The 13,465-nt window shown below is 53.6% G+C and overlaps 1 protein-coding gene across 1 annotated transcript in view; it reads right to left on the minus strand.

Annotated features, from left to right (window-relative positions):
* Positions 1-13,465, minus strand: part of SS18L1 (SS18L1 subunit of BAF chromatin remodeling complex) — a 28,312-nt gene that overhangs the window by 3,627 nt on the left and 11,220 nt on the right. Inside the window, exons 2-10 of the mRNA XM_020901123.2 lie at positions 9,890-9,966; positions 9,306-9,390; positions 8,590-8,734; positions 7,960-8,157; positions 7,046-7,207; positions 6,757-6,861; positions 5,882-5,974; positions 1,625-1,744; positions 73-200 (exon numbers count right to left, since the gene is read on the minus strand). Coding sequence (XP_020756782.1) covers positions 73-200; positions 1,625-1,744; positions 5,882-5,974; positions 6,757-6,861; positions 7,046-7,207; positions 7,960-8,157; positions 8,590-8,734; positions 9,306-9,390; positions 9,890-9,966 — 1,113 coding nt within the window. The remainder of the gene's footprint in view (positions 1-72; positions 201-1,624; positions 1,745-5,881; positions 5,975-6,756; positions 6,862-7,045; positions 7,208-7,959; positions 8,158-8,589; positions 8,735-9,305; positions 9,391-9,889; positions 9,967-13,465) is intronic.

The raw sequence follows: 13,465 nt of genomic DNA on the forward strand, positions 1-13,465 counted from the left end.
CCACAGGGGAAACTTTTGTCACATGTGATGCACAAGGCGGGGCGCGGGTCTGGAAACGGGCAGAAGGCTTGCCTGCTCGTAGCCATAAGGCCGCTGCTGCTGGGCGGACGGGCCCGTCTGAGATGCTCGGTAGCTTCCATACTGCTGGCCTTGTCCCTGCTGGTAGCTGGAGTACTGTGAGGGGGCGCCCTGGGCAGGCCCTGGAACACAGCAGGATCCATGAGATCACCCTCCCAACGCCCTCTCCCACAGGTCCTCCCAAGCCCCTGAGACATGCATTCGTGCTAATTCAGTCATGTCTGACTCTTTGCAACCCCATGGAATGTAGCCCGCCAGGCTCCTCTGTTCATGGGATTCTCCAGGCAAGAATATTGGAGTGGGTTGCCATGTCCTCTTCCAAGGAATCTCCCCGACCCAGGGATCCAACCTGCATCTACTGTGGCTCCTGCATTACCGGTGGATTCTTTACAGCTGAGCCACTGGGGAAGCCCCTGAGACAGCGGCACCCATTTTTCCTCCACATTAAACCTGAGCAGTGAAAGCACCACGGCTGGCGGCCATCCCTGCTACACCCCCATGGCTCCAGCTATGCCGCTCTCAGACCTGCTTCCTGGGACCAGTTTACATAGTCACAGTTATCACTGTAAACACGAGTTAAATGCACAGCAAATGGCGAAAATACATGCAAGACAGTGATGGTGCCTTGAAGCCTAAGTGGACAGTGTAGGTGGAATTGACAAAGGCTGAGGGGTTTTTCCAAAACCAGCTGCTTCAAGGGCTGGGACAGGGGAAATGCTATGGTCCCAGAAAGAAGCACATGCCCAAAGCCAAAAGCAGGCACGTCCAAGGGCCATAGGCACCAACCCAAGCTCCCGAGAGGCAGGGCTGAGACAGCTTGAACCGTAAAATAAAGAAGCTTGGATCATAACCCAATGTGTAACATCAGTACCTGTGAGCACCTACCAATAGAAATATATGATCAATAACTAAGTGAACAGGGGAGAAGACACCTATCTTCCCTGGAGAGACTTCCTGGACAATCTATGTGGATGATACCTCCTCAGGTGGGGATGGACCCACTGACACTACAGTCTGGAGGTGGGGATGGAGGGAGTTGGGCAGTGGGAAGGCCTGGCAGGTGCCATGAACCACATGACCACGGTCAGCCTCAGTAGAGGCAAGTCACACCCATGGGAGGGGATACGAAGACACTTCCCCACCATGGTCTTCTTTTCAGAATCCAGACAAAGCCAGCCTGATGAAGGGTCTACAGAATGTCTGCCTAGCCCTCTTCAAAGTGCCAACATCAGGAAAGACAAGGCAAGTCTGAGCAACTTGCAACCCAAGGAGCTGTAGGACCCCGGACAGCCCAGGACAGGAAAGGACATGAGGTAGGCCAAAGAGATCTGAAGAAACTGGGTTCAGTCCACGGCCATGCCCCAGCGCTGGTTTCTTAGCTGTGACCATGGGGTGCTAGGAACAGGAGAGGTTAGCCACGGGGAACCATCAGCTCTCCCCACAGCTTTTCTGGAAACCTATAGCTGTTCCAAAATAAGAAGTGTGCAGGCACCCATTGAATGACCACATTCCTGCAACCCCCCCCCCCCCCCCCCGCCCACCTTACCGTAGCCTTGCTGTTGTCCGGGGTAGCTCTGCTGGTTGGGGTACTGCTGTTGGGAGTACGTCTGCTGCTGGGCCGTGCCCTGCTGGTACCCTGTCTGCTGCTGGCTGTACTGTGAGTTTCCTGCAGAGGGAAGTAGACGTGAGCTTGTTTCCAGAGAGCAATGGCAGCTCCGTTGTCCCCCAAGATATGGGCTGCTTTGGGTTCTATAGATTGACTCTACTGTTCCAGTGCCTTTTCTTTTCCACAACAATACAAATTACTTTATTACACTTCTCTCTTACTAACTGATAGAAATACAAAAATACAGCCAAAATAAAAAGATTATTGCTGTTAAAACAAAGCCCGATACCAGGGCTTTGAGGTCCTGATCCTGGGGACTGGTGGCCTTATTTGGAAAGAGGGTCTTTGCAGATGTAATTGTTAACGGGAGGCCATACTGGATTAGACTGGGCCCTAATCCAGTGTCTTTATAAGAAGGAGATCTGGACACACACACAGGGAAAGGCTGTGTGACTTCCACAGTTCAAAGGGACCCCATACGTTTCAGTGCACTTTCGTTTTACAGGCAAATGTGCAAGCCAGTTCAGACCTGTAATGTGTTTTTCCTCTGACTTCATGGATGAAAAGATGCAGAAATTTACCTCTGTATTCTTCATCTATATGTGGGTATAGTCCCAGAGATGTTTTAGGTTCGTTTTTTCTTTTTTTTTCCCAAAGAAAATGCCTTAATTCTCATTTTCAAAAATCTTACCTAGCCAGCCAGCACCCATGCTAAAAGCCTCATTTTTGGAAGAAAGCTCATAGTAAAATTTGAGAGAGTGGTAAGCATATTAACAAATAGTTATCAAGGGTTAAGAGCGAATGTAAACAACTATTTAAAAATCCTACACCTACAATGGAAAAGAACCTAAAAAAAGTACATATGTAAATATATGTATGTATATATATATATATATATATATATATATATATGTAACTGAGTCACTTTGCTGTACACCTGAAACACGACACTGTCAATCAACTATATTTAAATAAAATTTTAAAAATCAATAAAAATTAAAAATATTTCTACAAAGTCTTCCTAACGCAGGTCATAAGAGTTTTAGATTGGTGCAGAGATTAAATGCCATTCAGTTTTCATAGTGCCTTTATACAAAGACCAATTTAAGCCTAGTTTCATTGTTTTCTTTCAAATAGGGCTTTGCTCTTCGACACCACAGTGCCTGCCCTTTAACTTACAGTATATCGGGTCTGACTTTGCATAAGACCCCACCCTCTAGCAGGAGCAGCTGGAGGCACGGGGCCCAGGAGTGTTTACTCCTCTGTGGCATCAGAGAGCCAGTGAACAGTCTGCCCAGAAAGGAGAGCTGTTTGTTGTTTTGTTGTTGTTCTTTAATCAAAACATATTCTGGAAGTAAGAGACAGAGGCACTGTCACAAGAGGCCAGGTTATGAACAATGGAATCCAAACAACCCATTTTTCTACATTATTTTTCCAGTTGTAAATAACTTTCCTCTTCTAGGAGTTATAAATTGTAAGTATTTAAAAACTGGGATCCTAATAATGTACATAAAACCCCACTAGGAAGTCCATTTCCAGCTGCACACAAAGAAAAGGAACATGCTCTGTAATATGGGCAAACTTTTCTCCAAGGTGGGCTCTGAGGAGCCTGCCGGGTCTTTTAAAAAAACTATTTGTTTATTATTTGGCTGAGCCAGCTCTTAGCTGTGCTGCGGCACGTGGGATCTTTAGTTGTGGCAGGTGAGATCTAGTCTCTTGACCAGGGATCGAACCCAGGTCTCCTGCACTGGGAGTGCGGAGTCTTAGGCACTGAACCACCAGGGAAGTCCCTCCTGGGTCTTTCTGATTGATCACCATCTAAGGAAACACTTTGACCCCTGCTCCCTCCTCACAACCATGGCCGGTCCCAGCAATAATGACCAACGGGACAGCCGATGGCCAAGGAGGTGTCAGCAACTGGTGGAGATGAGGGTTCACTGTCCTTGTGTCTCCTGAGACTTGGCAGGTTTCTCCAGGGCTGCAGAGTTTTGGGGCCCATCTGCACATTCTCATGTCTTACAGTCCCTCTTCTCCTCCTGTGGTAACAGGTAAAGAGGCTAATTTACAACAGCAGCCACTGAGGCCTGGACACAGCAAGTGTGCAGTGAGTAAGAATACAGCGCAGATCTCATGCACCCAGAAAAACCTTCCCTTGACCCAGGGCCAAACCCCAGCAGAAGATGGGCTGGTTTGGACAACTCTGAAACAAGAGGCAGGACTCTTTGAACATGCCTGAGGGATCCTCAAGAGGGTCTTATGGGAGCAGCAGAGCCAGGGAGCCCAGATTCTGCCCTTCCTAGAACAACCCGGGGCTTTCCCTCCACTGGGGCAGAGACGACAACTTCCCTCGTTTTTCTGCTCCTTTTCATTTGTTTCTATCTTTAAGACTATTGCGACAGTCTATGATGTGGCCATGAAAAAACGAAACACTCATTGGTGAAAGAGGAGGCTGGTGTTATTAATGTGGCAGGAATGTGGCCACAAAACAAAGGAACAAACCCATGATGGTGACTTGTCTATAAAACCTTGTCGTCAAGCACAGATGAGCCTTGGGGCCTGAGTGGCGGCTGTCTGGGGCAGAGCCACCCTGCTGTCCCGAATGCCCACCCACAGTTACCACTGCCATCGGGAGAAACTGAGAATCGACCCGAGGACTGGGGGTTGGGGGCAGATCTGCACAGCCACAGGGCTAGCGCTTTGATTTCCAACAACAGCCAATAATGTTTAATATTTCGAAGTTTGACTTCTAAATGGACAGATACATTGATGCAATTTGAAATCTAAAACCAAACCCAGTCCACCATGGAGAGGTCCAGGGCCCGCCTGCACCACCCACCTGGCCTGGCCTTATCACCCCTAAGTCACTTCCATCACTGTCCCCAGTATTTCTTGTCTGTTTTTGGTGGGTGGGTGTGCTCTTAGCACTCGTTGTTTTGCACAGAAGGCAGCATCCAGACACCCTGGTGCTGCATACCTGGTGTGACCCGGGGGACCTGCCACAGCAGTGCTCTGGACATGTCACAATGGACACTGGCTGTGTCCAGCCTCTGCTCCTGCAAACCTCATGGAGAGGAAATGCCCGTGGGACGCCAGGGTTTCCATGGAGGGCTCTGCAGTGGCCCTGACAGCAACCCTGTCCCACCCAGCTGAGTTTGCTGTGCCCAGGGCCACTTCTCGGCACCTCTCACTCCAGGGAACCTGCAGGGCACCTGCTTCCCGTGAACAATACCAGGACCAGCCACCCGTGTCTCTTAAGGTTCCTTATTCCCTTGGGGGACAAAGCTAGTTATGGCAAAGTCCTTTACGTTGGTTTCAAGCCACCCCTTATTGCCCCCGCCCAACACCCCTGCCTTTTTCAGGGCACAGACCACTCCTCTGAAAGAGACACCCCCACCTCCCAACCTAAAAAAGACCAGGCAGGCCACCCACCAAGGCGTGGCCAGTACCGTGTGTGGTCCTGTGCGGGGGTCACTAACCAGGTGGAACAAAACGTTTCCAGATGCAGGAGGAAACCATGCCGTCTGCCACACCTGCCCTAAAAGAAGTCACTGGATGTTTTAGCAAAGTCCTCATCAATTACGGAGGGTGAGCGCTTGTAACCCAAAGCGAGGGTACAAACTGCACTTGAGGCTTTGACAAGCCTGCCCTGGTGAGCAGCGTGGAAGGTGGGCAGGGGCTCCTCCTGAGGAGGAGGCTGAGCCCAGATTTCCCAGAGAGGGATGGGAGACAGGGAGGCAGTGTTCCTGGGGACAGATGGTCAGTTTAGGAAGACGAAGGCTCTGGAGATGACGCTGTGACATCACAGCGTGCACTAGTGCCACTGAAGTATGCACTTAACAATGGCTAAAACGGTAACGTTATGTGTTTCTACAATTAAAAAAAGGTCACCCCCAAAGTCACATTTTCTAGTCACTCATTCCATTTGTATCGTCTGTCTTTTCGTTCCTGGGCCACTGGCAGCCCTGATGTTGTCCCCACTCCTGACCACCAGACTGGGGGCCCTGGATCACATCGCCCATGAGCTTATTACTGGCCCCTCTCCTCTCAGGGCTTCCTGGGGGCAGCAGGAAGTCCTTTCCAGGGCCAGCTGACACCCAATCAATTTGGCGACATCACCTTGGCGACTTTATCAGCACCCGCCCCGTTTCTGCAGGCCCTGTGCACACTGGGCCTGGAGCTCACAGCCAGCTGCCTTACCACCCTCGTAGTAGTGCTGCGTGGAGTCCTCAAATGACCGGTCGTAGGTCTGCTCTGTGTAGGACGCCGGCTGGTAGGCATAGTCGCCGTGTCCTGCAAGGAAACGGGACGCCTAGCAGTCAGCGGAGGTCCTGGCTTCCCAAACCCGGGAAAGACCACATGGACTCAGCCATCAGGTAAGGATAGCCTGCCACTGGATGTGGGTCCCGTGTCCTAGACGGAGCCTGTGGGGGCGCTTCCTGCTGTCTCGCAGCCGAGGTTCCTTTAAAGTGCAGATGGCCACCTGCTCCTGGGGCCAAAAGCCAAGGCTTACAGGGCATACTTGGTGCCCCATGTCCGACACACATGTGTCCATTAGCTCTTAATGTCACTATGTGGTCACCATCCCGCCACCGGCTCCCATCGGAGTGCATGACACCTCTGGTCTTGGCCACCTCCCCACTGCCTGACATGGTCACACATCCCTGCATGGGGTCCTCCCCAAATCCCACCCGTCCTCTGTAGTCACTTTAAGCCATCTCCACAAACCCTGATTTTAAAGATGCCGGAACAGTGACATGGAAAAGGAAAATAACCTGCAGAAGTTGTAACTGAGCAGCTGGGAGGTGGGTGTTACAGGATATACAGTTGGCTCAGGTTTGTCACGTTCCTGAAGGCACTTCACCACGAGCTCGTGTCCATCCTTTGGACATTTATGTCCATCCATTCAGAGGACTGTGCCCCCAGCCCCAGGGAGCCCAGTGCCAGAAGCTTCTCTCAACAGAGGCCAGCACCTACCCTCAAAGGGAACTCTGGGTGCTTTGCTGGCAGGGGCGCTGGGGCTAAACTGTGAACAGCTGGGAAGTGGGGACAGATGCCAAGGAAGTGGGCCTCACCATCGGGGTAGTACTGCTGGCTCATGGGCTCCGAAGCGGCCTGGCCGTGGCCGTACTGCTCACCACCATAGTACTCCTCCTGTCCCAGGTACTGCTGGGACGAGCCTGGGGGAACAGTGCTGACATCACCTTCCCGAGCCCCAGAACCTCCCAGATGGTCCCACTCAGAGGACACCCCACCAGGCCCACCCAGGGGACACGGGGCCCTGCCACATGTCCAGCCCGCAGGAGCCGGGCTTCCCACAACAGCCCTCCCCCCACCGGTTCCCTGTACCGAGGGCGGCCTCACCTTGCTGGGAGGGCCGGTAGGGCGCCATGGGCCGCTGCCCCATCACGCCGCCCCCCTGCCCGCTCTGGCCCATCATGGCCATGGACTGGCCCTGGTAGTGCTGGCTCCCGCCCTGCGCCGCGCTGTAGTGAGACGAGGCTGCCTGCTGGTGCATCATGGACACTGGGGGACACGACAGACCCCAGTAACCCAAGCAGTTCCTGGGTGGTGCATCCTCCATCCCCAGACCAGCCTGCACCCTCACCCCAGGCTGAAGCTTCCACAAGGCCTCCCCCTCAGCGGGCCACGTCACCCTTCCTGCCAAACTGCCTTTGGACAACTCATAAAATGTGAAACGCAGCCCCCACTCTGGTCCCAGAGAAACCTGTTGCCCTGCCCTCCCCAGACTGTAGCCTCAAAAGGGGCTCCCCTTGCCTGTTCTTTCCTGTCCCCCTGCTCGGGACCCTCCAGGCAGCACTGTCCAGCACAAGGTATGTGAGCCACATCACAGAATGAAAAGAAACAGGTGAAAATCTATTTCAGCAACATTTTATTTGACTCAATATATCCCAAATAGGTTGTTTTCAGTATGTAATTAACAAGAAGCAAGGAGAAATTTCATACCCTCTGTTTCTGCTCTAAGCTTTCAAACTCACGGGGCACCCCAGTTTGGACGCAATGCTTCCTGAGTGCTCAAGGCTCCAAGCTGCCCAGTGGGACTCCCACCACCCCTCAGCATGCCCTGCGTGCCTCCTGCCTGTGGGAGCCCTACCCTGTCCTCCCAGCGCAGGGTGGGGCATGCCACCACCCTTCAGAGCCTCCCCTGAAGCTGTCGTGGGAGCAGCCAAGCCCCCCACCCACCCGGCCTGTACCCACCAGCCCCGCCCCTCAGGAAGCTGCCAGAGGAGGGGGCCATGGGCATAGTGGGGCGGTACCTGGGTTGGACTGCATGTTGATGTTGGCCCGGGACACATAGTTGCTGATGGCGCCCTGGCTCTGCAGGGGTACACTCTGCGAGGCAGGGCCTGAGTGGCTGTAGCCGGGCCCTGAGCCGTGGCCGCTGCCCGACATACTCATAGAGGTGGTAGGCAGCGTGCTCTGCGCTGTCTGCTGCAGGGACACGTGGTTCGGACCTGTGGGGGGTGAGGGGGTGTGAAACCCACAGAAGACCGGCTCTGAAGAACCCCCCGCCTCCCCGCCGAGCTTCCTTCAGGTGACTGTGCAGGGGTGAGGCTGACCGTGGTCAAGGACGCAACCAGTGAAAGAAATGGCCTGCTTCCCATCACGTTAATCAACCGTCCCAATGGCTGCTACCAACTCAACCCAAGAACAGGACACCTGTGCACTCAGGTGACCAGGTGACGCATGCTGATTTGCAGGGTCACAGCCAATCTGGGGCTGGAACAAGGGCCCTACCCCTCCCTGTGTCACCCGCGCACGTGTGCCTGCAGCAGGGCCTCTGGGAAGAGGGCGTCTCCACCGCAGCACCAGCCACTCGGGAGCCTAGTCGGTGACCCGGTTGTTTCCCGGAACCAACCCGAGCCCGACGCGCCGGGGCTGCTCACCGTTGCCGATTTGGGCCTGCATGAGGGAGGACGGTGGCAGGCCGGCCCCGATGGCATCGCTGAGGCTACCCTGCGAGTGCAGGCCCTGGGCCGAGCCACTCTGGGACAGCCCTCCCGGGCCCAGCGTCATACTCTGCGTTGGCGGCTGTGGCAACAGGAAGGTCACCGGGAGGAGGGTTAACACAGAGAACGGCCTCTAGACCGTCTCATCCAGGGACTCAGCCACCCCAAGACCTGGAGCCACATTTGCTGGCTGCCTGGCAAACGTCTCTAAGACAGACCACCGCTCTCATACAGCTGGACAGCTCAGATCCAAGTGTTCCCCCAGGTTATCAACACACACTTTGAGGTTCAAAGCTGGGCCCCCCTTTCCTGGGACTCAGGGAGTTGCTTCACCAGCCCCAGCTGCGTCCACGTCACCTTCTCCACCCCCTTCCCCGCCCGCCTTGGTCTCCGCTGGCCGGGGCCTCTGTGCCTGGTAGCCCCGAGCCCTTGCACAGCCTGTCCTGTGCTACAGTCAGGCTCCAGGTGCCCTGCTCCTCCTCCACTCCCAGCCCCATCTCTGATCACAGGACTAAAGATGGAGCTTCCAAGTGACCCCCACCCACCCGGGCACCCTCATCTCCCAGATCTGAACCAGACAGCCATGCAGCTTTGGACCAATGGTATCTATACCTCCCCCCCTGCCCCCCACTCCAGCCTTGGTGGGCACTCACGGCGGGCAGCAAGGACTGCATGTTCTGGTTGGAGTCTGCGATTGTGGCCAGGTAGACCAGGTTCCGGTGTAGGATCTGCTGGTATCTGCAGGCGGGGGCGTAGGTGAGGGGAGGAGCCTGCCCAGCCCTACAGCCAAGCCCTGGGGTGGGGCGAACGGGCAGGTGGCACAGCGCTCTGCAACCCAGAAAGGGCTGGGGGTGGGGAGGGATACCCCAACCTGGGACCACTGAGTCTGTTCAGAGGACGGAGGTGGGGGTGGGTCAGAGGGACTTGGGGGCCAGGGAGATGCAGGAGGGGCTGCCAGGGAGTGAGCCTCATCAGTGGAGCCTGGCACTGGGCTCACTTGATACCCCAGCCCTCGAAGAGGCAACAGCATCTATGACAGCAGCTTGTTAGCCCACTCTACACCCAGCCCTGGGCCCCACAGCGGTCCCTTCTCCCCTACACTTGCATTTCCCTCCAAACCCGCCCACCTCTCTGTGGGGAGCCACCTAAGCAGCTTAGCTGACCCTGCAGCCCCACTCGCTCAGGCCACCAAGCCCCAGAGGCGGCTGGGAGGGGTGCAGGCAGTGCGGCCACTCACTGGGTGCACTCAGCCGTCTTGCCCTTGCTCTGATAGTCCAGGATGCACTGGATCAGGTGGTGGTTCTCATCCAGCATCTGAAGGAGAAGCAGACGTGAGTGTGGGAACATAGTGTGTTTTCGGTTGGTCTTCGAGGGGGCTCAAGGGCACCATCCCACAGCTCATGAGGCCCAGTGGTGCCATCAGCAGAGCTGCCCCCTCACAGCCTGAGCCAGCAGGGCCCAGCACTTTCCACATCCCTGGGCCAAGCCCGCAGCCCTGCAGGGCCAGGGTCCATTACACCCAGCCCCACCCAGACAGGTCCCAGGTTCTCTGCAGAGGAAAACCCACAGCCTGCAGGACCTGCTTTCCAGGGTCCTTGAGGGTGGATCGGAGTCTGGAGAGCATGAGACCTGCAAGTAACAGCCATGTGGTGGGGAGGCCTAGGGGAGGCATTCTCCAGAATGGCCACTGGGGGACAGCACCTGGGGTGGCCCTGGAGACCAGGAGACGGACAGAGGCTGCAGAAAAGGTCACCACGTGGGAGTATGGGAGAGGCTCCCAGAGACCAGCCAGGAGGCCCTGCGTAGACACTTCCCATCCGGACGTGGGGTGGAGATGAGGGCCTTGCCCTACCCGCTCAGCCCCTGAGCCTTTGGGCTTGGCTTCTCTTGCTTGGTTTTTTTAGTTACAGCCTCTTCCTCTTTGCTGGGCTGTTTTCCTCACGCTGGAGATGATGCTCCAAGTTCTGCCATTCCCATGCCGGTGGCGAAGTGGACCGAGATAGGGAGCCACAAGGGGGCGCTGCGGGCCGGGGCTGCCTGCAGAGTCCAGCACAGGCAGGCTATTAGACCCACGGGGACTGGGCATCCCAGCCATTTGCCCAGGAAGTCTTTCCCAGATTAATTAAGAAAGGAAAACAACCACAGAAGGCCGTGTCCTCTCCCTCTCAGAGCCGCCCCTAAAAGGCTCCACAGGCTCTACCTCCTAGGCTCATGTTGCCAGGCCAGAATCCTCTCCCAAGGTCACATGCTTCACATGAACCATAAGTCCATTTCAGCATCCTTCCTATCTGCTCAGAAAAGGGGGGATGCTAAGTGCTCAATGTTGGGATAACTTAAGCAATGACAGAAAGACCATAGGATGAGACGTTAACCAGCTGTTAACGAACATTTTTGTAGTTCTAATAGCTACGAGAAAATGTTACACTGTTAGGATTTTTTATTTTATTTTTTGTTAGGATTTTTTAAAAACAAGGTACTATCTCACTTCATGGAAAGCAGAAGGGGAAAACGTAGCAGCAGTGGCAGATTTTATTTTCTTGGGCTCTAAAATCACTGCACACGGTGACTGCAGCCATGAAATGAAAAGACACTTTGCTCCTCGGAAGGAAAACTGACAAACCTAGACAGTGCATTAAAAAGCAGAGACATCACTTTGCTGACAAAGGTCCGTATAGTCAAAAGTATGGTTTTCCAGTAGTCATGTATGGATGTGAGAGTTAGACCATAAAGAGCGCCAAAGAACTGATGCTTTCTAACTGTGGTGCTGGAAAAGACTCATGAGAGTCCCTGTGACAGCAGGGAGATCAAACCAGTCAATCTGAAAGGAAATCAACCCTGAATATTCATTGGAAAGACTGCTGCTGAAGCTGAAGCTCCTATGCTTTGGTCACTTGATGCGAAGAGCTGACTCACTGGAAAAGACCCTGATACTGGCAAAGACTGAAGTCAAAAGAAGAGGGAGGCAGAGGATGAGATGGTTAGATAGCATCACCAACTCAATGGATATAAGTTTGAGCAAACTCCGGGATAGTGAAGGACAGGAAAGCCTGGTGCATTGCAGTCCACGGGGTTGCAAAGAAATGAGCTTCTTAACGGGGGCTGACTTCTGTTGTTGCGTCTCACAGGCTTAGCAGCTCCATCTTCCTGGATCAGGGATCAAACCCATGTCTCCTGCATTGGCAGGTGGATTCTTAGCCAGTGGCCCACCTGGGAAATCACTGAAGGAGACTTTCTGAGGAGAATAATCAGACCCTGGGAGAGACTTCCTGAGGTGGGTGACCCAGTTCTGACTGAGACGTTCTGAGGAGGGATGACCTGATCCTGAGGTGGATGACACTCCTGAGGGGAGATGGCCCAATCCTAAGGGAGACTTCCTGGAGAGGAACGCCCCAAATCAGACAGAGATTGCCTACGGAGGGACAGCCTGATCCATGGAAAGGATTTCTGAGGAGGGATTATCCAACTCCCAGGGAGACTTTCTGAAGAGAATAACCTGCTCTGAGGGAGATTTTGGAGAAGGAACGACCTGATCCTCAGGGAGACTTTGTGAGCAGGGATGACCTAACCCTGAGGGAGACTATCTGAGGACGAGTGTCAGGATCCTGAGGGAGACAGTCTCAAGAGGGATGACCCGATCCTCAGGGAGAATTTCAGAGGAGGGATGATCTGATTCAGGAGACTTTCTGATGAGGATAATCAGACCCAGGGAGAGACTTCCTGAGGCGGGATGACTCAGTTCTGACAGAGATCTTCTGAGGAGGAAAGACCTGATCTTTGAAACACTTCCTGTGGAGCGACGACCTGATCTTGGGTGAGCCTTTGGAGGAGAGACGATCTGATCCTTAGGGAGACTTGGAAGAGGAATGACCTGATCCTGTGGGAGACTTTGTGAGGAGGGATGACTGGATCCAGAGGGAGACCTTCTGGATGAGAAATGAGCCAATGGGGAGTCTTTCAAAGGAGGGGTGACTCAATCCTGAGGGAAGCACTCTCAGGAGGGATTAGCCCACCTGAAGGGAGACTTCCTGAGGGACATTATCTGAGGGAGCTTATGAGTCCTAAGAGACTCTATCAGAGGAAGAATGACCTGATCCTGAGGTATACTTTGTGAGACGGATTACCTGATCCTCAGGGAGACTTTCTAAAGAGAAGACCAATTGCCTGGGAAACTTATAGAGGTGATGACCTAATCCTGACAGTGACTGCCAGAGGAGTGACTACCTGGTCCTGAGGGGTGTCTTCTCAGGAGAGATAACTGGATCCTGAAAGGGCACTTCTGAGAAGAAATGAGGCAATCCCAAAATATCCTGGGGAGCAACAACCCGATCCCAAGGGAGACTTAACATACTTTCTTAACACAAAAAGGAAAAAGCATCTTCCACACTAATTGAGTGCAATGTGTCTGTGTTACTTGTATCCGACTCTTTGAGATCCCATGGACTGTAGCCCACCAGGCTCCTCTGTCCACAGGATTCTCCAGGCAAGAATACTGACGTGGATTGCCAGTCCCTCCTCCAGGGGATCTTCCTGACCCAGGAATTGAATCCAGGTCTCCTGCATTGCAGGTGGATTCTTTACCATCTGAGTCACCAGAGAAGCCCTATTGAGTGCAACTGACCCATAATCTTCAAAACGTCAAAGTTTTAAAGACGAAGATGGAAGACGAATTCCTTACTGGGAAACTGAATATACATGACTTGGGATTTTCTTTTTCTATGAAGCACATTTTTGGCATAAATGGGGAATTAGAATTAGGTCTACAGACCAGATAATAGTCCCGTGTCCATGTCCGTGCCCACATTCCCATCTCTGT

Source organism: Odocoileus virginianus, chromosome 9 (genome assembly GCF_023699985.2).
Source record: "Odocoileus virginianus isolate 20LAN1187 ecotype Illinois chromosome 9, Ovbor_1.2, whole genome shotgun sequence".
In the NCBI taxonomy this organism is placed as follows: domain Eukaryota; kingdom Metazoa; phylum Chordata; class Mammalia; order Artiodactyla; family Cervidae; genus Odocoileus; species Odocoileus virginianus.